Genomic DNA, 24,206 nt, shown 5'->3' on the forward strand with positions numbered 1-24,206 from the left:
CACTTGACCAAAGGTCACGAGTTCGATTCCCCTTACCAACATCTTTTTGAACTAGTTTATTGCGGTTTACCTGACTGACGTAGTTTGTAGGCTATTGTGTTAGTCTAGATATTTACCCATTGTGATCGGTTGCAGCCCAGGTTCATACGTCATAAAAAAATATTATACTTTTAGTGTAAAAAAGAATTTAACATTATCATAGATGATTCAATTAGGAGATCCGTGTTATAAAATTTTTTAATGAAAACGTCTCAAATGAGTTTTCGTGTACATAAAAATTTCTTTTAAAAAATATTTGTGGGTAATACGCCAAATAAACGCAAAGAATTCTCCAGCAATTACTGCTACTGTTTTTACATGTACATATAAATCCACGAAGCAATTTCATGTAAGGCTCTTACACACCAAAAATCCATCATGGCATCCTCCGCCGAGGAATCCCAAAACCACCGCCATCAATCCAATCCATACGCTACCACGGCGGCGCCACCGCCAACCCCATCCGTCAACACCAACCCCGCCTCATCCATCTCCACCTCCGACGCTCTTTCCGCTCTCCTCCACCGCCTCCCGCCGACCCTCTCCCTCTCCCTACCTCCCGGCCGCCGCTCCTCCACCAACGCCCCTCTACTATCTCTCTCCGATCCTATCCCTGCTCTCCACCCAAACCTCCTGTCGGCCTCCACAAAACTCGGCTTCTTCCACCTCAAACACCGAACCATCTGTCCCGCCGCCGAGTCCCTTTTCGAACTCCCGCACCAGAAAAAGCAACTCCTATTCCCGAACAACTGGCCTCTCGGGTACGACGAAGATGATGATGATGATCATGACGAATCTTTTTGCCTCGACTTCACAAAGAAAGTAGATGATTTGAATTTGGATTTGGATTTGGATTTGGATTTGGATTCTTTGCGTGAATTTACACGAGAAATGGAGACGCTGGGCTTGAGGTTGATTCAAGAACTGGCTTCTGTAATCGGGTTTGAGAATCCGATCGCAGAGGAGCTGTGCTCTCTGTTGTGGATATCTGATAATGGGTCGAGCAAACCGGGTCGGGTTTACCCGTATGTAGTCGGGTTGCATTATGTACCCAGGTGTCAGAAGTGGTCTTTGTGCTCGGATTCGGGTTGGGTCAATGTGTCGGGTCAGGAGGATTCTCTGCTGATCACACTTGGAGACATTGCTCAGGTGAGAATTTTACCAACTCTGTTTGGTTTCAAACAAAATAAATAAATAAAATATTTATGTTCTTACGTAATTTATTTAATAATTTGGTGGTTGGGTATTACTAGACTACTAGTAATGGGTGCTGATATATGCAATAGAAATAGAACAATATTGTTAGTTTATCTTAATAATAATTAATTATGAATTGTACAAACCCTTAAATTAATTATCATAATTTTGAGACGACTATATTTTTTTTAATATATAAATAAATATAAAAGTCTACCATAATTGAATGTTAAGTTATTTGCGAATTAAGTTCAGGATACTTCTTTAACATTTGATTTATTCGCAAATATTAAAATTAATTCAAACCTCAATCGAGGGAAAAAAATAATTTAATTAATACGACAAGCTGGTTCAATCTAATCCAGTTGTGTGGGGAAGGGAAATTGGGATTTTGGAATCTTGATAATTTTAGTTTAACACGAAATTAGGATTGAATTTGCATTTAATCACATATATTAATTGACTAGCTGGAAATGCAAATGGAAATGGAAAGGCTCTACTTAATTATACGTCGACATTTTCCAACAAATGTTATCAAATTAATGATGGTTTTGGACTTGTGATTTGTCAACATTGGTAGACACAATTTTGTGGAATATATTATTCAATTTTAATTGTGTAATTGTGTTAACATTGTTCTTTTTTTCCCCAGTCAATTCGAATTCTTTTATACTATCAAAAATAAATTTTTTTTTATCTAGTACCAATTCAAACTTTCTTGAACCAAAGCAAGAACAAAATGGCATGATAGAATTGGGTCTTGATATCAAATAAAATTATTGAAGTTTTAAGCGTATTATATATGTAAAGTCCTGAAAACAATAATTGAAACCTCCATTCTTTCTGTTCAAAAGAATATATACATTATGTGGTTTGTAACATGACAGGTCTGGAGCAATGGGAGATCGAAGAAAGTTAGAGGAAGACCGATACCATGTTCGGGCGACGATTTAGGTCGCGTAACAATGTCTCTACTGGTTACCCTCCCGATGGAAAGCATGGTGTCCCCTCGACCAGCTCCAAAAGTAGCCATTGAAGGTGGACACGATGGCAATGATGAAGAAAACGACCGCGACATCGAAGACAAAGACGCCGAGACTGAACCACAAGTGTTCCATTCGTTTCCTTTTGAAGATTACGCTTGGAAAGTATATCACGAACGTATTCTGTTCAAAGACCCACTCCTCAGATATAGAATTTAATTGATCAGTGCCATTGATGATAATTGGTGTGGCCTTGTTGTATTCAGTGCCCAATGGATGTCTTATTTTTTTAGTACATTTTTTGGTACATTGGTTAAACATGCATGAGATGGAGAGTACGTCCACTTCCAATTTTTGGATTATATAGACTTTTTGTCAATGCACTGAATAAATTTTTTTTTCCAAAAGAACTCAAATAAAAAATCTAATAATAAATCATATCGAATAAATTAATAATAAGAATAATGTTTAAAAATTTAAAATTTAACAACAGTCCAATTTGTTATTTTCGTTAAATCAAAGTTTTGTTATAATACCATTATTTGGTTTTTTAATTGTCATCGTAAACTTCATTACTTAATTTTGTCAATATTATTTATTGTTGTTTGGATTCGTTATAATCACCAAAGCATATAAGTTATAGCCAAAAAAATTTCAAACCAAACAGACGATAAACAAAGCACCACCCAATAATATAATGCATTCCTTATTATAACGTGTACGCTTAACATTTTCCTAGGGATAAATTTTCGTATGGATATACAAGTAACGACACGACGAGTGTCCTGTGTACGTCGTCCTTATGATCGGGTTGAATGACTTCTTGTGTTGGTGGGATTTCTGCAGGCAATAGTGTAGTTATATTCTCCGAATAAATGGCTCGTACAGTGATTTTATTTGTAATTCAATCTATACAAGTTTTATACGAAATTTCTATGTATCACAACCGACGTTTTGAGATCCTTAGAATCTGCTTGAGGTCTAGTACGGGGAGTTTAGCAATATTTATCAAACATTAGAAGCCAATTATGTGATATCTACGTGTTAAAAGATTGAAAAAAATTATCTAATCGAGGGTATACAACGCCAAAAGCAAATAAGGGGTGGGCTTTCTTCTGCCAGGTGCAAAACATAAGCAACACGACAAAGTTCATGTATAAGCCACGGCTTCGATGCAAACAATACAACAATAGACGTGCCAAAACAGAGTCGAATCCAAGAATTTGGGAGGGGGTGGTTCGACGAGATTGTGCATTAGCTAGATTTTTTGCGATGAAACTTTACTTTCTAAGACAAATTAAAACATAAAATGGGACAACAAAGATATATAGATTCAAATATAACTTTAAATCTTGCATACGTTAGCCAAAATTTAAAAATATAACAGGAAAACATGGGTAAAATGACAATACATTTGTTCAAATTGTATTTGGAGATAGGGTGAACAAAATTGTTTAAATTAACAAGTACTCTCACACAGGTACGAATAAGAAAGAAGAAATATCTAATCTGTTATCCCAGATCCCGTGTTCTCCAGATCTATGTCTCCCATCCCTGTATCTTCCTCCGCTTCACTATCTTCATCTCCACTAATCTCCTCGTTCTCGCGACCAAGCTTAGCCATATGCTCTGCGAGCAGTTTATCTTCTCGTTCACTCACCTAAATAAAACCAAACGAATTAAATGGTGGTGGCCATGATGAATATTCAATCAAGGTGAAAATTTTGAAACCGTAACAGAACATGCAAATGGAAACGATTTTTAGCGACAATCTGATGTGATATGGGAAAGTTGAAATTCTAATTTTGATAAATATAGTCATCCTCACCGCTCTAGGTGCTTCTTTGACAGTAAGTTTTCCTGAGTGTCGTGCAATCTCTTCTGTGCAAGCTTCAATGGCCTTGTTAAGTACAGATATACCTTGTTCCTGCAATGCAAAAATGAAACTAATTTTATTGGTGACAGCTTTTTGAATCATCTCAAATATAAAGTAAAATATAGGAAAATACAGGAAATGATGATAACAAGGCACCTTAACATTCACCAATGGCAAAAGCAAATTTTATGTCATTCGCTGGTGATGTACACCAGTTGCATTGCTTAACAAACTTTGATGCTTACCATAGGATCGTGAGTATCAATATTGATCCAGAACTCATTGCTGCCCATGCATAAGGCAATATCAGATTATTAAGCGTAACATGCTTGTCTAGTAATTTACCTTGTCAAGAGTCTGGGTGTTGAGAACATATGCTGGAGGAGCAACAAGTTTAATTTTAACAGGGCAATCCTTGTTTCCTGCAGCTTCAGCTTTTCGCATCGCGTCCTGAAAAGCATTTGGGAGATATCAGTGGTACATAACACCAAAGAGAGATCCCAGTAATGCTACTAACCACGATAATAATAAAGTTTTAAAAAAAAAATAAAAACAAAAAAAAAAGAGTCAGATGATTAATCATGGGAGTGAACCTTTATGTGCAGAACACCATCAAATTGAAAGCACTTCATTTCAATATCTGCACGAATTTTTAAAGGCTGTGGTGTCATTCTTCTCCTAATATTTTTAACTAAAGAGTCTTTTACATCCTCCGATAAAGCAGGAACAACCTTAGTTATCTGCAGGATTTCCAGATGGAAAATAATCATATACATTGATCTCGTGAAGAATATGAGATTGAAATGAAAATGTATACTACCTCTTGTCCGTTAGGTCCGACTTCTTTTACTTCACGAGTAAGAGAGTCAAGCACGGAATCAGGATCATTGACAACTACTTTAAACGCCTGTAATTTAGAAATCAGTAAAACGTTTGTTACGGAATTAAATATTAAGTTGGCGCAAATATACAACATATACTATATTGATTGAACTTCTGAGCATCTCACCTCAAATGCATGACCATATTTCCTGTATAAAGGCCAGCCCACATGAATATAGAGGTCCTGCAACAAAAAATCATCTAAGCAAAGCTCATAATAGATTGTAAAATTAGTTCACTAGTCAAATAGTTCATTAATCGGGTAGCGCAACAAGCAGTATTAGCAAATCGTTTTGAGTTAATTGGTCAGTTGGCATAATTGATGCTCACACCTTTAAAAAGTACAGTGAGACCTTAACAACTCTACAAGTAACCAAAGGTAACCACAATTTAGTTCCATTGACCAATACCGAGCTCAAAATTCACAAAGTTGCAATTGGTCCTATTCAACAATAACAAGACAACCATATTCAGATTCAAATACCAAAAGCTATTCCCAGGAGATGTGTTAAACAGAGTGAAGCCTAGATCTAGTAAGTAGCCTACAAAGCTCTTCTAGAAAAGCTTCAAACTACCCATAACTGCATCCATATAAGTGTTGAATGTTCTCTGACAGTTCCTTGTAGTTTTTTTCTTCCCTTTCTTCTCTTTCACCATTTTTTTTACAAGTTTCACGGCATACTTTGCCTATAAATAGCTACTTACACCTATTTCGTTGGGATAAAATTTACAAATCACAAGCATGCTGCCAAAGGCAAAATCAAGTTAATTATTTGGAGTCAAGCAACATATCAGTAGAAGTAGCAAACAAACATGAGACTAAAATAGAAAATGCAAAACACAAACTCCCTAACCGATGTTTATTAGCAAGGAAAATAACAACAAAAAATGATACAAAAACATAGAACATTCCCCAATGGACTCGTTGGCAGTATTTCAAAAGCACTGAGCTAAAATCAATTTAAAGGTGCATCTTTTTATTCAAATAAGAAAACAAAAGAATAGAAATGAAAAGGAAAACTTTGAAATAAAAATTTCAACAGATACAATCCAATTTAAAGATAACCTCAAGATCAATCTTCATTGTCTCCGCCACATGTCGCATTATGGAATGGACAAGCTTGCTCTTGTTAAATCTCTCCTCGCACGCCTGGATATCCTCTTCAGAAACTCGCCTCTTGCTGAGATCAATGTAACGTTCTTGATCGATCAACCAATGTTCGAAAAACAGCTGGAATGACTGAGCATCCGAGGTGTTTGAATATGATCCAAGAGAGACATGATTCCCGGAGGCCAATTAGGATATGGATTTGGGCAAAACTTTGAGAAGACGGGATGCTTCGGAATATGGGCATCCGAAGCTGGGTTTTCGAAGGGTGGGATCAAGAAACGGTGGATTTCGAAGGTTTACAAGTCGGTTGCAAAAGGGTTGATGGAAGCGTAGAAGATTATTAATTATGAGCGGCGGCGGAGGAGAATTGTGGGGGAAGAACTGCAAGCACTGTGAATTGATGGGGGAAGAACGGAATTATGCGGTGGAATTATGCGGTGGCCGCCTCAATTTAATTTTTGAAGCTATCTTTATTTAAACATAATATTTATAACCATATACTTGTTCCCACATCTAGAATTCAATAAATAATTTGTTATTTATAAATCACTTTTCACAATTGTTTGTTTGCCGGGCTCAGTCGCGAGGGCCTGTAACCATAGCTGGGGCAATAAAGTGGAGGTGAATGAAGCCGTGCCCACTATCTTCAAAGAAGAACCTTGAGCCCAGACTTGACCGCTGATAGCTGGCGACAGAGCGCATAGGAGGTACTCCTCTTTAGTTGCCGGCTTGACAGAGCAGCGACAGTATATCGGTTTCTAAATTGGGCTTATAAGATGGTGTTTCCACCTCATTCGAACCCCCAAACTTTTTTTGATTTATAAATTAAACACACATTTTTTAATTAAAAACATTATACAATTTTTTTTAATTTTTTTCAACTCTTCCCGATGTCACACTCCTATCTCCCTCCCAAAAACTTCCCTAACTAGTATTCCCACCTGTGCGATGCGCAGAATGATATTTTTGTGTAATTATTGACATAATATGAGTGCTTGAATAAATAATTAAAATATAAATAAATTAAGGTTGAAGTGGATTAAAAAATTTGAAATATACGGATATAAATATATCTTCATTGCTTATATAACTTTTTTTAAAAATTCAACTTGATATTTATTAAACCACAATTGAAGTCATCACAACGGATTTCAAATCCTTAGATTATTGGAATCAATTTAAATTCATTGTAGTTGGAGTGGTTTGTGACAGAGTTTAATATTTTTGTAAATTTCTTTGGAAAATTTTTTAGAAAACAGTTTTAAGCAAATGAAATAAGTTATTTGACATCTTCTAATATGTTTATAGATATATAAATATATAAGGTTTTCCGCCCCTATTTTTTTCATAAATTTCTTATTTTAATATTTTAATTTTCATATTATATTTTTATTAAAAAATTTGTTATTTTCTAAGGGATTTATTTACCCAATAATTATAAATTTGATGCATGCAATATTTGTATTCTATACAAAAGAAAAATATAATTTTTTTAAATTTTAAAATTTCAAAGTTGAAATATAAAAATATAAAATATAAAATATAAAAATAAATATAATAAAATATAGATACATAATATTTTAATAATATAAGTTACATTAAACTTTTTACAATTAGTATAAAATGTTTTTTATATAAACAAAAAATTAATATATAAATTATATAAAATTAAATAAACAAAAAATTTAATTATTATAACAAAAAAAATTTAAATTAAATCGTAAATTTGTCTATATTTTAAAAAACTTTAATCAAATAATATATCACTCAAATCAAAATAATATTTTCTTGAATATCCTATATAATCTCTATCTATAGTTTTAAACTCAATCATATCTTATTTGAATTTTTAAGTTTGATGATAATGTGTTCACTATTTTCAAAAATAATTTTTCGGTTGAAAATATTATAGTTTCTATTTTAGAAATCTTTTCATCTTATATATATATATAAACAAAAATAAATTTTTTTTTATCACAAAAAAAAATTTAATTTAGTTTAACTTCAGGAATATTTTTATCTATGTTCTAAAATTTTATATTAAATAATATATCACTCATAACATCATATTTTTTTGAATATTTTTGTTGTGTATATCTACATATGCATATAGACAAATCAATCATCATATTAAAAATAATATTAAATTTTATTTGATAAAAATAATATTTTAAATTTTTTCAATCGTATTTTGAAGTATATTTATAATTTCTAGATTAAATATAATATCACTAATTTTTATTAAATTTTGTTTAATAATGAAATTTTTTTTATCAAACTTTTATTAAATTTTGTTTAATAATGAAAAATATTTTTTTTAAAAAAAATCTGTCGGATTTTTATAAAAAGAGGAAGAATTTAAATTTTTTAGAAGACTATTTTGAATTTTGTTTTTAATTAAATCATATTTTTTACTTATATTTTAAAAATTTTAGTTTAAATATTTGCATATAAGTTTTATGTTTTTATATATAAAAATTGCTAAAGGTATAACAAATATCATATACAATGATATCTAAAATATTAATATCTTGAAATTTTTCTATTTTATCGCGATATTTTGTATCTAATTTATCATGATATTTTTGTATATTAAATTCCTGTATAATTTTTTGTGTTGTAAAATTTGGTGTACAAATTTTGTTTTATTGAGCAAAACAACCAACGTCAAAAGCAAAAATTAAATTTTTTTTATCAAGATAAATTATATTTTAATTTTTTAAAATTAAATTATATTTTTATCTATATTTTAAAATTTTTATGTCAAATATTTTATCATTTATAATTCATCTTATTTTTTGAATATTCAATATTTTCTCTATCTATAATTTTAAATTAAATAATATTTTTTTTATTTTTTAATTTTATGATATCTTTAATATTTTTGAAAATATCTTTTGGGCTTGAAAATTTGTTTTATTTCTATTTATGTCACTTTTTTGTTTATATATATATATATATATATATATATATATATATATACTAAACAACCACATTAAAAAAAAATTGTTTGATCACTATAAATAGTACTTTAATTTTTTTTAAATTAAATCATATTTATATATATATATATTTTAAAATTTTTAAATCAAATATTTTATCACTAATAATATTATTTTTTTAAACTTCAATATTATCTCTATCTATACTTTTAAATTTAACCATATTTATTTTCAAATTTAATGATTAATGATAATGTTTTTACTATTTTTATAAATTACTTTTGAACGAAAAACTATTTTTAGCAGACTTTTATTCTTTTATATAGATATAGATTAATAATATTATTTTTAAATCTTTGTTGTGTATATACATAATTGATAGTCAAAACACCGGCTATAAGAAAAATTTCAATTTTGTTAAATCAAGAAAAATAATTTTTTTAATTTTTTTTTTAAAAAATCACTCGTATTTTAAATATATTTTAAAATTTTTGGATAATATACTTTATCACTTATAATATAATATTTGTTTTATTTTGAATATTATCTTTACCTAGTTTAAATTCAACAATATCTTTATTTTATCTATGCAATATTTTTACTAATTTTAGAATAAACTTTAGGCGGGAAAATATTTGTTTTCTTTTTTTAGCATACTTTCTTGTTTTTATATATATATAGATTTCTGTTCTTCCTCCCATCGTCTTGCTCGCTTCCTTCTACGCCAAAAATCGTCGCCCAACACCAGCTCTATCATCCTCCAATCTCGTCTCGTCTGCTTTCCTTTTTCTACGTTGATCGAAATTATAAGTACGTGCATTTGTTTTTTTTTTTTCTGGTTATTTAATTGCGATTTCTTTGTCGTGACCGAATTGTTCAAACCTCTGTTCTTCTTCGTCGTTGCCCCCACATTCGATTACCCGAACAAGTTCTCGGAGGTAACGTTCTTGATCGATCAACCAATGCTTTTTTTTTTTTTTTGAAAAAATAAATGAATAAATTTTCAAAAAAAGAAGAGAAAAACAACATAATAGGCTTGGTTGGTTTTAGGAGGTGGATTTCTCGGCCCCCTGTGTTAAACTTTACTTGTTGGATAGAGCCTGAGCTTCATTAATTCATTTGGGCCCAGAAGAATTTAGATGGCCCATATTATTATGGACATAACCCAATTTATTCGGGTGGTCCACAATTAAGCAGCCAATAAAGCGCCGGTCGGATTTGTGGCTCAGCATCCACCAATGTCTTGCAGCACCAAAAACTCGCGAGAATGGAGAACATAGTTCTTCCATGTAAAACTATACCCCTTGGAATCCCTGAAACTTTGCGATTTCCGCACAAGATCTCTTTCAGAAGGCCCAGTTCAGCTGAAGATTTCGAATTGAAGCAGCTCTGCAAGCAAGGACGCCTCGGTGAAGCTATTGCCTATTTGGATTCCATTGCTTTATCATGGTCGAAGGTACGACACAACACTTTATCGTACTTGATTCAATCGTGCATTCATTCTCGTTCAATAAGGCTATGTTCCGAGCTGTATGCCCGTGTCAGGGAATGGCTAAAACGAAAACCTGACCCGTTTCTTGAAGGCAAGTTAGTTGGCATGTTTGCGAAGTGTGGTTCCCTAGATGATGCATTTCAAGTATTTGATGAAATGGTTGAAAGGAATTTGTATGCGTGGTCTGCTGCCATTGGCGCCTGTTCAAGAGAGAAGAGGTGGGGTGAAGTGTTGGACCTATTTTATTCGATGATGATTGAGGGTGATGCGTTTTCTGATAATTTCTTGTTTCCCAAAATTTTACAGGCGTGTGGAAAGTGTGGGGATGTCGATACAGGGAGATTGATACATGCTATGACAATTAAACTTGGGATGAGTAGAGAACTGCATGTGAGTAATTCTATTATTGCTGTCTACGCGAAATGTGGATGGTTGAGCTGTGCTGAGAAGTTTTTTGGAAGATCAGAAGTGAATGATATAGTTTCTTGGAATGCAATAATTACAGGGTATTGCCTGCAGGGAAAGATGGATGATGCACTTAGATTTTTTAACTTGATGTGCAAAGATGGTGTTGAGCCGGGGATGATCACTTGGAATATAATGATTTCAAGCTATAACAATGCAGGAAAGTGTGATGAAGCGATTGAAATGATGAATGAGATGGAGAGTTATGGTCTCATGCCCGATGTTTTCACTTGGACTAGTATGATTTCTGGACTTGCGCAGAATGATAAGGGGGCGGAGGCATTACGTTTGTTTCAAAAGATGCTTTCATCAAGAGTTGAACCAAATGGGGTTACTCTATTGAGTGCCATATCAGCATGTTCATCTTCAAAAGATCTTAGGAAAGGAAAGGAAGTTCATTTACTTGCCATCAAGTTGGGATATGCTGAAGATGTGTGGGGAATTCCCTCGTTGACATGTATTCCAAGAGTGGAAAACTTCGGGCAGCTCGCCAGGTTTTTGATATGATATCAGAAAAAGATGTGTATTCGTGGAACACAATGATAAGAGGATATTGCCAAGCTGGATACTGTGGTGTAGCACATGAGCTCTTTAAAAGAATGCAAGAATCAAGCATAAAGCCCAACGTAATTACGTGGAATGTGATGATCACGGGTTACATTCATAATGGAGATGTGGATCAGGCCGTGGATCTTTTCCAGAAGATGGAAAAGGATGGGGGAATTCATCGGGACACTGCATCTTGGAATGCTCTTATTACTGGTTTCTTGCACAATGGCTTGAAAAATAGAGCACTGCAGATTTTCCGGATGATGCAGTCTGTTGGTTACAAACCCAATTCAGTTACTATTTTGAGCATCTTGCCGGCATGTGCAAATTTGGTTTTTGTGAAAAAGTTGAAAGAGATCCATGGTTGTGCTTTGAGGAGAAATATAGACTCTGATGGTTCGGTTGTGAATTCTCTCATAGACACTTACTCGAAATCGGGGATGTTGAAATATGTGGAAGTCATATTCGATGGAAAGTCATCAAAAGATATTGTGACGTGGAACACAATGATTGCTAGTTATTTTGCGCATGGGCGTTTTATGAAATCAATTGAGCTCTTTGAAATGATGTTGCAACAGCAATACAGACCTAACAGAGGTACATTAGGGGGTGTGATTTCGGCTTATGGTCGTGCCAAAATGGTTGATGAAGGGTTGCTAGTCTTCTTGAAGATGAGTGAAGATTATCAGGTTTTACAAAGTTTAGACCTTTACATGGCTGTGGTAAATTTATATGGTCGTTCAGGGATGCTCGATGATGCATTGAACTTTATCAGGGGAATGCCCATAGAGCCTGATGTCTCTATTTGGTCTGCTTTTTTTGCTGCCTGCCGGGCACATGGGAATGTTAAGTTGGCAATTTACGCAGGAGAGAGGTTACTTGAACTTGAACCAGGAAATGCTTTCATTCACAGGGTAGTCGTACACCTATATAACTTGGTTGGAATTTCCAAGGATTCTTCCTATATAAAAGCATTCGAAATTAGGAAAGATTCAACAGAACCTATGGGTCTGAGCTGGATCGAAGATAAAAACACGGTTCATATGTTTAGTTCTGGTAATCTTGGCCAACTTGATGATAAATCTATACTTTCTTGGATAAAAAAGGAAGAATTAAGAACCAAGGGGACAAAATACTATGACGTGGGGAAGAAGAAAAAAAAGAAATGAATGGAGTTCACAGTGAGAAACTTGCATTAGCTTTTGCTCTCATCAAATCTGCTCAAAGGTCTCGAAGTATAAGGATAGTCAAGAACTTGAGGACGTGTGAGCAATGCCATGGATTTGCCAAATCAGTTTCTGAAACGCATGGGTGTGAAATATACTTAAGTGATCCAAAATTCTTGCACCATTTCGAAAACGGGGTCTGTTCGTGTGGCGATTACTGGTAGATTGATCATATAGGACCGTACACCTTCACCCACTGCTGTTCCGCAAGAAGCACTCTCGATGAGGTAAATATGTATATATTTTGCATTGTAAATTGAGGAGGCTTGTAGATAAAACTGTACCCAAAGTTTTGTCTATGGCTCCTAGGCTTTCCATGAAAATACAGTGGTGTAATGGCACTGGCTAAGTATGTTGTTTTTGAATGTAGCTTTTCTTTGTAGATAAGAAATGAATGCATAATGTTATAACTATTGTAAGCAAAGCAATAATTTTTCTTTTTTGTGAGAATGAATGATAATACAAAGGCTTGAGCCGAGGCACAAAGAGGCACCAAATGGATTATTGAACAAATATATGTGCTATTAATTTACATTTACTCGTATTTTGTTCAGATAATTTATAAATGTAATCATGCTGACGGATCTAGCTTAGGCCAATCCTAGGCTGTAGCCCACCCCAAATTCTTTTTTATTACATATATAAGTTGTTTTACTTAATCCAATAAAATTTATTTTTTACACCGGAAGCCTATGTGCACAACTTTTTGGGTGGAAAATTGCATTGTAGTCCTGCATATTTGTCATTTTACGATTTTTATTCTCTGTGTTAGGAAATTTCAGTTTTAGTCACTCAATTTTTTTGGTATTCTAGTCTTTTTTTATTGGAAGTGCTAATGTGGCAATATACACTCCAGTGTTAGCAGTACTGCATTGTTTCCATGTCAGAGCCAAGTCGGAACAAAGATGAAAGTTGCAAAAAAAAAAAACAAAGATAACAGATTAAAATTGAAATTTGACAACATAGAGGATCAAAATCCTAAAGACAAACATATAGGATTAAAAACACAATTTGTCTATTTTTTGTGAGTAGTACAATGTAATGACTTTTTTTTATACTACCTACGTCCCAATTATATTGTCCACGTTTTTTTTGTTTGTCCCAAATATATAGTAATATATCATATTTAGTAATATTTTTTTACACTTCTTTACTAATATACCCTTATTAACTACACCTTGAAAATTGTGCAATCATTTTTTAATGAGAGAATTTTTAAAATAGCCTTCTACAAGTATCTATAATCAATTTTGGCCTTAATTTAGCTATTTTTTCAAATTAGACTTTTAATCATCCCAAGTTACAGATTTATCCCTTAAACCCTATTATCACTTATTATCACCGATTTATCATTCTTATTTTTTTCTCTTTGTTGCCACCAACAAAACATTAAATCCAAGATACGAAATCTCATGTTTTGTGGTTTTGATTTTTTATTTATTCTTATATTTTATTTTAGTTTATTGAAAAAGTCACAAATTTCATTATATTATCTTCTCCCTCTCCCGGACTCTCACCGCCAACCATCAAATCAAATCAAGGGAGGTAATCTCTTTTTCTTTTTGCATCATTTTTTATGTGTTTTTATATCATGTTTTAATGTATTGAAAATTCATGATGAATATCAGATTATATAATTTTTTATGTAATATTGATAAGTATATCACACAAAGCTAATTGTTAGAGTAATGTTATCTACGTGCAGTAACTAGTAATTAGATAGTAGAGACTGATACATTGATATAGTTGTGGGGTTTGGCTCTATTAGCGGTGTTGAATCATATGCATATTGTGAAAAATATTGTGTTAATTTAAAATACATTTTAAACAATATTTTTACGAGCCAATTTTTTTTCTTCCAAATATAGTGTTGTAAATCTCTCTTAATTTATTGAGTGAGTTATAGTAATAGAATCTACTAATTTAGAAAATGTTTAAAAGGATATTTTAGGATTTTAAGTTTATGGAAAGGCTATACTGCAAAATATTTGATGAACAAGGCTATTTTTAAAAATATGGTTTGGAAGTAGGCTAGAATCCTTAAATTCTCTTTTTTAATATATTACATATGGATAAAATAGGAAGTTTATATAAAATTTACTTTCCCAATAAATTTTTCTTAATCTGTGTGAAAAACAAAATAGGAGAATGTATTTGGAACAGAGAGAGTAATATATAATTCATTGATTAAGTTCAACCCACCCCAACTCTAATTTATGAATCCGTCCCTGATCATGCATTTAAATATTCGTTTGCAATAATTAAGAGAAATGTGAAAATTTGGTTGAGTTGAGTGCTTGTGATTATTATTTTTAAGTTGACCATTGAAAATAAGTAATGTATTTTTTCAATAAGAAGAATATATGTTGATTTTGATTAGTACTTGGAGATCTATAATTTGAAGTCTAATATGGTATCATTCGAATAAAATATTCTTCTCAATTCCATGTCTCCCATGAAAGAGTGGGTGCTCGGTGAGCCAACTTGTGGCTAAGGGCTTTGATGACTCTTTGTATAAATAATCTTTTGTTTAATATAATTTACACTTTTATTAATGGCAATGACTTTATCTTTCTTCATATTGTTATATTGTGATATACTATTGTTGTTTTGATAAAGACCTTGAATATACTATAATGTATGTAAGATGTGGTAGTGCATGGGGATGACTATCATGAAACACATCTTATAGTCACTGTATATTCTAAACAGTTCCTAGTCGATTGAGCCGTCCGTTAATAAGGATAAGGATCGCTCGAGATTGAGACTAGCATTTGCGATGCCGAGTACCACGTTTCATTGGTATGGAACATAGAGATGTTCAAAGCATGCAAATGGATATTCATACGATGAATGATCGAACTACCCTATCCGGACTTTCCAAGTGGTTATCACTTATCGAGTGGATAAAGTCCGCGGTTTTGGTTGTACACCATTAGTCCTTACTACTTGAAACATCATTGAGACTTTATATGCTAGTACTGTACTTTGACTCGTTTACCGACTCTATTGGGGTCATCAGGTGTCGGGATTGGGTATAATTACGACACATATAGGAGTCGATGCTTTGTTGTCAAGGATTCACCACATACTTGCTAGTGTGGATATCCTATGCAATCTGAGGAGATATTAGTGTGACGAATCTCTGGTCAGAGTACATGATGTGTTTTAAGAAATAGTTTCTTAGTAGCACATGCGATGTCACTATTTGATCTTCAAGATGTATTGCATAGTTATCGAATCTCGAACGACTCTCGATTTACCAATTATGGAGACATTGCTCAGGTGAGAATTTTACCAACTCTGTTTGGTTTCAAACAAAATAAATAAATAAAATATTTATGTTCTTACGTAATTTATTTAATAATTTGGTGGTTGGGTATTACTAGACTACTAGTAATGGGTGCTGATATATGCAATAGAAATAGAACAATATTGTTAGTTTATCTTAATAATAATTAATTATGAATTGTACAAACCCTTAAATTAATTATCATAATTTTGAGACGACTATATTTTTTTAATATATAAATAAATATAAAAGTCTACCATAATTGAATGTTAAGTTATTTGCGAAGTTCAGGATACTTCTTTAAGATTTGATTTATTCGCAAATGTTAAAATTAATTCAAACCTCAATCGAGGGGAAAAAATAATTTAATTAATACGACAAGCTGGTTCAATCTAATCCAGTTGTGTGGGGAAGGGAAATTGGGATTTTGGAATCTTGATAATTTTAGTTTAACACGAAATTAGGATTGAATTTGCATTTAATCACATATATTAATTGACTAGCTAGAAATGCAAATGGAAATGGAAAGGCTCTACTTAATTATACGTCGACATTTTCCAACAAATGTTATCAAATTAATGATGGTTTTGGACTTGTGATTTGTCAACATTGGTAGACACAATTTTGTGGAATATATTATTCAATTTTAATTGTGTAATTGTGTTAACATTGCTCTTTTTTTCCCCCAGTCAATTCGAATTCTTTTATACTATCAAAAATAAATTTTTTTTTATCTAGTACCAATTCAAACTTTCTTGAACCAAAGCAAGAACAAAATGGCATGATAGAATTGGGTCTTGATATCAAATAAAATTATTGAAGTTTTAAGCGTATTATATGTGTAAAGTCCTGAAAACAATAATTGAAACCTCCATTCTTTCTGTTCAAAAGAATATATACATTATGTGGTTTGTAACATGACAGGTCTGGAGCAATGGGAGATCGAAGAAAGTTAGAGGAAGACCGATACCATGTTCGGGCGACGATTTAGGTCGCGTAACAATGTCTCTACTGGTTACCCTCCCGGTGGAAAGCATGGTGTCCCCTCGACCAGCTCCAAAAGTAGCCATTGAAGGTGGACACGATGGCAATGATGAAGAAAACGACCGCGACATCGAAGACGAAGACGCCGAGACTGAACCACAAGTGTTCCATTCGTTTCCTTTTGAAGATTACGCTTGGAAAGTATATCATGAACGTATTCTGCTCAAAGACCCACTCCTCAGATATAGAATTTAATTGATCAGTGTCATTGATGATAATTGGTGTGGTGTGGTGTGGCCTTGTTGTATTTAGTACCCAATGGATGTCTTATTATTTTAGTACATTTTTTGGTACATTGGTTAAACATGCATGAGATGGAGAGTACGTCCACTTCCAATTTTTGGATTATATAGACTTTTTGTCAATGCAAAATTTATTGGAAAAATAAATGAATTTATATTATATTTATTTAATTTATTAAAAAATTGTAGGGTTTTTTTTTTTGAAGAGATTAAAAATAGGGATATATTAGTAAATTATTAATTTTTTTTTTACTAAATATGAAACAAGTTTATATATTTTAGACAAACGAAGAGGAAAATTTAGGAGCATATATAAATTGTTAAATATAGAAACTGAATATAATGCAGTAGAGATCATTTGAAACCCCGTGCCGGCCTACTTCTAATATTTTTTTAAAAAGAACTCAAATAAAAAATCTAATAATAAATCATATCGAATAAATTAATACTATGAATAATGTTTAAAAATTTAAAATTTAACAACAGTCCAATTTGTTATTTTCGTTAAATCAAAGTTTTGTTATAATACCATTATTTGCTTTTTTAATTGTCATCGTAAACTTCATTACTTAATTTTGTCAATATTATTTATTGTTGTTTGGATTCGTTATAACCACCAAAGCATATAAGTTATAGCCAAAAAAATTTCAAACCAAACAGACGATAAACAAAGCATGTACGCTTAACATTTTCGTAGGGACCAAACGGAAATGTAAATATTTTTCTTCTACGTTTTGACCAAATTAACCATCGAGTGTGACTCCCATCATCGTAGCGTTTGACATAGTTTTTAATAATGAGGAAATACTTGTCAGCTTCGGCTTAAAAAAAACCGAGAATTGTTACGTACGAAAAGTACCTATAACAAACAAGCTGCAGTAGCCATTAGCTAAGCCTCTGGAACGTTTTGGGCATCACTTAATTTGCATCCCCCAGCTACGGATCTTGAGCCGCCAAGAACCGGACGGTTTGAGCCGGTTTAAGCGTCTCCACAATCTTGATCACGGTTCTTTTCCTCAAAAAATCGGCACATTGCAGTAGACCCACCGTCCATGGAAGCAGCTAAATGTTCCATAGCCGAATCGAAGTTAGCCTCGTCCCCGTTACGTGGCCTTCCCACTGTCCTAGCCAATTCCACCATTGTTGGAGACACCTATATATATATGGTCACAAGCAACATTAATAATAATTTAAATATTCATGGATATATATATTAGAATGAATGAATGAATAATATTAATATTATACCAACTCTAGCAAGTTCGTTCTTTTTCCTCTTGTTTGATCTGTGTCATCAAGTTGCATGTGTCAAATCCAACACATTGCTGATCACAATCCGAATAGCCAATCCCGGCCTGAATCCACAGATAGGTTCTCTCCAAGGAGCTAAACCAAGCCGGTGCGAACACCAGGAAAACATCCTCACCCGCAACTCTTCCCTTGGCTTCGTAATATTGGTTCCAATGAGCCATGACTTGTTGGATAAGCAACACGACAAAGTTCATGTATAAGCCACGGCTTCGATGCAAACAATACAACAATAGACGTGCCAAAACAGAGTCGAATCCAAGAATTTGGAAGGGGGTGGTTCGACGAGATTGTGCATTAGCTAGATTTTTTGCGATGAAACTTTACTTTCTAAGACAAATTAAAACATAAAATGGGACAACAAAGATATATAGATTCAAATATAACATTAAATCTTGCATACGTTAGCCAAAATTTAAAAATATAACAGGAAAACATGGGTAAAATGACAATACATTTGTTCAAATTGTATTTGGGGATAGGGTGAACAAAATTGTTTAAATTAACAAGTACTCTCACACAGGTACGAATAAGAAAGAAGAAATATCTAATCTGTTATCCCAGATCCCGTGTTCTCCAGATCTATGTCTCCCATCCCTGTATCTTCCTCCGCTTCACTATCTTCATCTCCACTAATCTCCTCGTTCTCGCGACCAAGCTTAGCCATATGCTCTGCGAGCAGTTTATCTTCTCGTTCACTCACCTAAATAAAACCAAACGAATTAAATGGTGGTGGCCATGATGAATATTCAATCAAGGTGAAAATTTTGAAACCGTAACAGAACATGCAAATGGAAACGATTTTTAGCGACAATCTGATGTGATATGGGAAAGTTGAAATTCTAATTTTGATAAATATAGTCATCCTCACCGCTCTAGGTGCTTCTTTGACAGTAAGTTTTCCTGAGTGTCGTGCAATCTCTTCTGTGCAAGCTTCAATGGCCTTGTTAAGTACAGATATATACCTTGTTCCTGCAATGCAAAAATGAAACTAATTTTATTGGTGACAGCTTTTTGAATCATCTCAAACATAAAGTTAAATATAGGGAAATACAGGAATTGATGATAACAAGGCACCTTAACATTCACCAATGGCAAAAGCAAATTTTATGTCATTCGCTGGTGATGTACACCAGTTGCATTGCTTAACAAACTTTGATGCTTACCATAGGATCGTGAGTATCAATATTGATCCAGAACTCATTGCTGCCCATGCATAAGGCAATATCAGATTATTAAGCGTAACATGCTTGTCTAGTAATTTACCTTGTCAAGAGTCTGGGTGTTGAGAACATATGCTGGAGGAGCAACAAGTTTAATTTTAACAGGGCAATCCTTGTTTCCTGCAGCTTCAGCTTTTCGCATCGCGTCCTGAAAAGCATTTGGGAGATATCAGTGGTACATAACACCAAAGAGAGATCCCAGTAATGCTACTAACCACGATAATAATAAAGTTTAAAAAAAAATTAAAAACAAAAAAAAAAGAGTCAGATGATTAATCATGGGAGTGAACCTTTATGTGCAGAACACCATCAAATTGAAAGCACTTCATTTCAATATCTGCACGAATTTTTAAAGGCTGTGGTGTCATTCTTCTCCTAATATTTTTAACTAAAGAGTCTTTTACATCCTCCGATAAAGCAGGAACAACCTTAGTTATCTGCAGGATTTCCAGATGGAAAATAATCATATACGTTGATCTCGTGAAGAATATGAGATTGAAATGAAAATGTATACTACCTCTTGTCCGTTAGGTCCGACTTCTTTTACTTCACGAGTAAGAGAGTCAAGCACGGAATCAGGATCATTGACAACTACTTTAAACGCCTGTAATTTAGAAATCAGTAAAACGTTTGTTACGGAATTAAATATTAAGTTGGCGCAAATATACAACATATACTATATTGATTGAACTTCTGAGCATCTCACCTCAAATGCATGACCATATTTCCTGTATAAAGGCCAGCCCACATGAATATAGAGGTCCTGCAACAAAAAATCATCTAAGCAAAGCTCATAATAGATTGTAAAATTAGTTCACTAGTCAAATAGTTCATTAATCGGGTAGCGCAACAAGCAGTATTAGCAAATCGTTTTGAGTTAATTGGTCAGTTGGCATAATTGATGCTCACACCTTTAAAAAGTACAGTGAGACCTTAACAACTCTACAAGTAACCAAAGGTAACCACAATTTAGTTCCATTGACCAATACCGAGCTCAAAATTCACAAAGTTGCAATTGGTCCTATTCAACAATAACAAGACAACCATATTCAGATTCAAATACCAAAAGCTATTCCCAGGAGATGTGTTAAACAGAGTGAAGCCTAGATCTAGTAAGTAGCCTACAAAGCTCTTCTAGAAAAGCTTCAAACTACCCATAACTGCATCCATATAAGTGTTGAATGTTCTCTGACAGTTCCTTGTAGTTTTTTTCTTCCCTTTCTTCTCTTTCACCATTTTTTTTACAAGTTTCACGGCATACTTTGCCTATAAATAGCTACTTACACCTATTTCGTTGGGATAAAATTTACAAATCACAAGCATGCTGCCAAAGGCAAAATCAAGTTAATTATTTGGAGTCAAGCAACATATCAGTAGAAGTAGCAAACAAACATGAGACTAAAATAGAAAATGCAAAACACAAACTCCCTAACCGATGTTTATTAGCAAGGAAAATAACAACAAAAAATGATACAAAAACATAGAACATTCCCCAATGGACTCGTTGGCAGTATTTCAAAAGCACTGAGCTAAAATCAATTTAAAGGTGCATCTTTTTATTCAAATAAGAAAACAAAAGAATAGAAATGAAAAGGAAAACTTTGAAATAAAAATTTCAACAGATACAATCCAATTTAAAGATAACCTCAAGATCAATCTTCATTGTCTCCGCCACATGTCGCATTATGGAATGGACAAGCTTGCTCTTGTTAAATCTCTCCTCGCACGCCTGGATATCCTCTTCAGAAACTCGCCTCTTGCTGAGATCAATGTAACGTTCTTGATCGATCAACCAATGTTCGAAAAACAGCTGGAATGACTGAGCATCCGAGGTGTTTGAATATGATCCAAGAGAGACATGATTCCCGGAGGCCAATTAGGATATGGATTTGGGCAAAACTTTGAGAAGACGGGATGCTTCGGAATATGGGCATCCGAAGCTGGGTTTTCGAAGGGTGGGATCAAGAAACGGTGGATTTCGAAGGTTTACAAGTCGGTTGCAAAAGGGTTGATGGAAGCGTAGAAGATTATTAATTATGAGCGGCGGCGGAGGAGAATTGTGGGGGAAGAACTGCAAGCACTGTGAATTGATGGGGGAAGAACGGAATTATGCGGTGGAATTATGCGGTGGCCGCCTCAATTTAATTTTTGAAGCTATCTTTATTTAAACATAATATTTATAACCATATACTTGTTCCCACATCTAGAATTCAATAAATAATTTGTTATTTATAAATCACTTTTCACAATTGTTTGTTTGCCGGGCTCAGTCGCGAGGGCCTGTAACCATAGCTGGGGCAATAAAGTGGAGGTGAATGAAGCCGTGCCCACTATCTTCAAAGAAGAACCTTGAGCCCAGACTTGACCGCTGATAGCTGGCGACAGAGCGCATAGGAGGTACTCCTCTTTAGTTGCCGGCTTGACAGAGCAGCGACAGTATATCGGTTTCTAAATTGGGCTTATAAGATGGTGTTTCCACCTCATTCGAACCCCCAAACTTTTTTTGATTTATAAATTAAACACACATTTTTTAATTAAAAACATTATACAATTTTTTTTAATTTTTTTCAACTCTTCCCGATGTCACACTCCTATCTCCCTCCCAAAAACTTCCCTAACTAGTATTCCCACCTGTGCGATGCGCAGAATGATATTTTTGTGTAATTATTGACATAATATGAGTGCTTGAATAAATAATTAAAATATAAATAAATTAAGGTTGAAGTGGATTAAAAAATTTGAAATATACGGATATAAATATATCTTCATTGCTTATATAACTTTTTTTAAAAATTCAACTTGATATTTATTAAACCACAATTGAAGTCATCACAACGGATTTCAAATCCTTAGATTATTGGAATCAATTTAAATTCATTGTAGTTGGAGTGGTTTGTGACAGAGTTTAATATTTTTGTAAATTTCTTTGGAAAATTTTTTAGAAAACAGTTTTAAGCAAATGAAATAAGTTATTTGACATCTTCTAATATGTTTATAGATATATAAATATATAAGGTTTTCCGCCCCTATTTTTTTCATAAATTTCTTATTTTAATATTTTAATTTTCATATTATATTTTTATTAAAAAATTTGTTATTTTCTAAGGGATTTATTTACCCAATAATTATAAATTTGATGCATGCAATATTTGTATTCTATACAAAAGAAAAATATAATTTTTTTAAATTTTAAAATTTCAAAGTTGAAATATAAAAATATAAAATATAAAATATAAAAATAAATATAATAAAATATAGATACATAATATTTTAATAATATAAGTTACATTAAACTTTTTACAATTAGTATAAAATGTTTTTTATATAAACAAAAAATTAATATATAAATTATATAAAATTAAATAAACAAAAAATTTAATTATTATAACAAAAAAAATTTAAATTAAATCGTAAATTTGTCTATATTTTAAAAAACTTTAATCAAATAATATATCACTCAAATCAAAATAATATTTTCTTGAATATCCTATATAATCTCTATCTATAGTTTTAAACTCAATCATATCTTATTTGAATTTTTAAGTTTGATGATAATGTGTTCACTATTTTCAAAAATAATTTTTCGGTTGAAAATATTATAGTTTCTATTTTAGAAATCTTTTCATCTTATATATATATATAAACAAAAATAAATTTTTTTTTATCACAAAAAAAAATTTAATTTAGTTTAACTTCAGGAATATTTTTATCTATGTTCTAAAATTTTATATTAAATAATATATCACTCATAACATCATATTTTTTTGAATATTTTTGTTGTGTATATCTACATATGCATATAGACAAATCAATCATCATATTAAAAATAATATTAAATTTTATTTGATAAAAATAATATTTTAAATTTTTTCAATCGTATTTTGAAGTATATTTATAATTTCTAGATTAAATATAATATCACTAATTTTTATTAAATTTTGTTTAATAATGAAATTTTTTTATCAAACTTTTATTAAATTTTGTTTAATAATGAAAAATATTTTTTTAAAAAAAATCTGTCGGATTTTTATAAAAAGAGGAAGAATTTAAATTTTTTAGAAGACTATTTTGAATTTTGTTTTTAATTAAATCATATTTTTTACTTATATTTTAAAAATTTTAGTTTAAATATTTGCATATGAGTTTTATGTTTTTATATATAAAAATTGCTAAAGGTATAACAAATATCATATACAATGATATCTAAAATATTAATATCTTGAAATTTTTCTATTTTATCGCGATATTTTGTATCTAATTTATCATGATATTTTTATATATTAAATTCCTGTATAATTTTTTGTGTTGTAAAATTTGGTGTACAAATTTTGTTTT

The 24,206-nt window shown here is 32.3% G+C and overlaps 2 protein-coding genes and 3 pseudogenes across 3 annotated transcripts; 2 read left to right on the forward strand and 3 right to left on the reverse strand.

Annotated features, from left to right (window-relative positions):
* The first annotated feature begins 395 nt into the window (after positions 1-395).
* On the forward strand, positions 396-17,379 carry LOC140872244 (uncharacterized). 2 transcript variants are annotated; one of them, XM_073275055.1, is made up of 2 exons: positions 396-1,188; positions 16,979-17,379. In XM_073275055.1, exons 1-2 carry the CDS (start codon positions 418-420, stop codon positions 17,291-17,293), a joined length of 1,086 nt encoding a protein of 361 aa, XP_073131156.1. In that variant the 5' UTR covers positions 396-417; the 3' UTR covers positions 17,294-17,379. The 2 variants fall into 2 exon arrangements, with proteins under 2 accessions (XP_073131156.1, XP_073131155.1); XM_073275054.1 differs by lacking the exon at positions 16,979-17,379 and adding an exon at positions 2,124-2,570.
* Positions 3,546-6,524, reverse strand: LOC140871732 (eukaryotic translation initiation factor 2 subunit alpha homolog). Its single transcript, XM_073274409.1, has 7 exons — positions 6,044-6,524; positions 5,105-5,161; positions 4,916-5,002; positions 4,689-4,835; positions 4,441-4,545; positions 4,048-4,146; positions 3,546-3,879 (listed from the first exon to the last, which is right to left on the reverse strand). Exons 1-7 carry the CDS (start codon positions 6,080-6,082, stop codon positions 3,724-3,726), a joined length of 690 nt encoding a protein of 229 aa, XP_073130510.1. The 5' UTR covers positions 6,083-6,524; the 3' UTR covers positions 3,546-3,723.
* Positions 10,298-12,926, forward strand: LOC140872355 (pentatricopeptide repeat-containing protein At1g19720-like; annotated as a pseudogene).
* A 672-nt stretch (positions 17,380-18,051) lies between the features above and the next one.
* Positions 18,052-18,871, reverse strand: LOC140871480 (protein ZW2-like; annotated as a pseudogene).
* Positions 18,872-19,017: 146 nt separating this feature from the next.
* Positions 19,018-21,747, reverse strand: LOC140871482 (eukaryotic translation initiation factor 2 subunit alpha homolog; annotated as a pseudogene).
* Positions 21,748-24,206: the final 2,459 nt, after the last annotated feature.

Source organism: Henckelia pumila, unplaced genomic scaffold (assembly GCF_033568475.1).
Source record: "Henckelia pumila isolate YLH828 unplaced genomic scaffold, ASM3356847v2 CTG_461:::fragment_3, whole genome shotgun sequence".
Classification (NCBI taxonomy): domain Eukaryota; kingdom Viridiplantae; phylum Streptophyta; class Magnoliopsida; order Lamiales; family Gesneriaceae; genus Henckelia; species Henckelia pumila.

Excerpts from the sequence above, each read along its gene's own strand:
- LOC140871732 (XM_073274409.1), bottom strand. The coding sequence starts at position 6,082 with ATGCGACATGTGGCGGAGACAATGAAGATTGATCTTGAG. Across the intron at positions 5,003-5,104 it reads AATATGGTCATGCATTTGAG|GCGTTTAAAGTAGTTGTCAA; the intron begins GTGAGATGCTCA and ends TCTAAATTACAG. Across the intron at positions 4,836-4,915 it reads TCGGACCTAACGGACAAGAG|ATAACTAAGGTTGTTCCTGC; the intron begins GTAGTATACATT and ends GAAATCCTGCAG.
- LOC140872244 (XM_073275055.1), top strand. The coding sequence starts at position 418 with ATGGCATCCTCCGCCGAGGAATCCCAAAACCACCGCCATCAATCCAAT. Across the intron at positions 1,189-16,978 it reads CACTTGGAGACATTGCTCAG|GTCTGGAGCAATGGGAGATC; the intron begins GTGAGAATTTTA and ends GTAACATGACAG.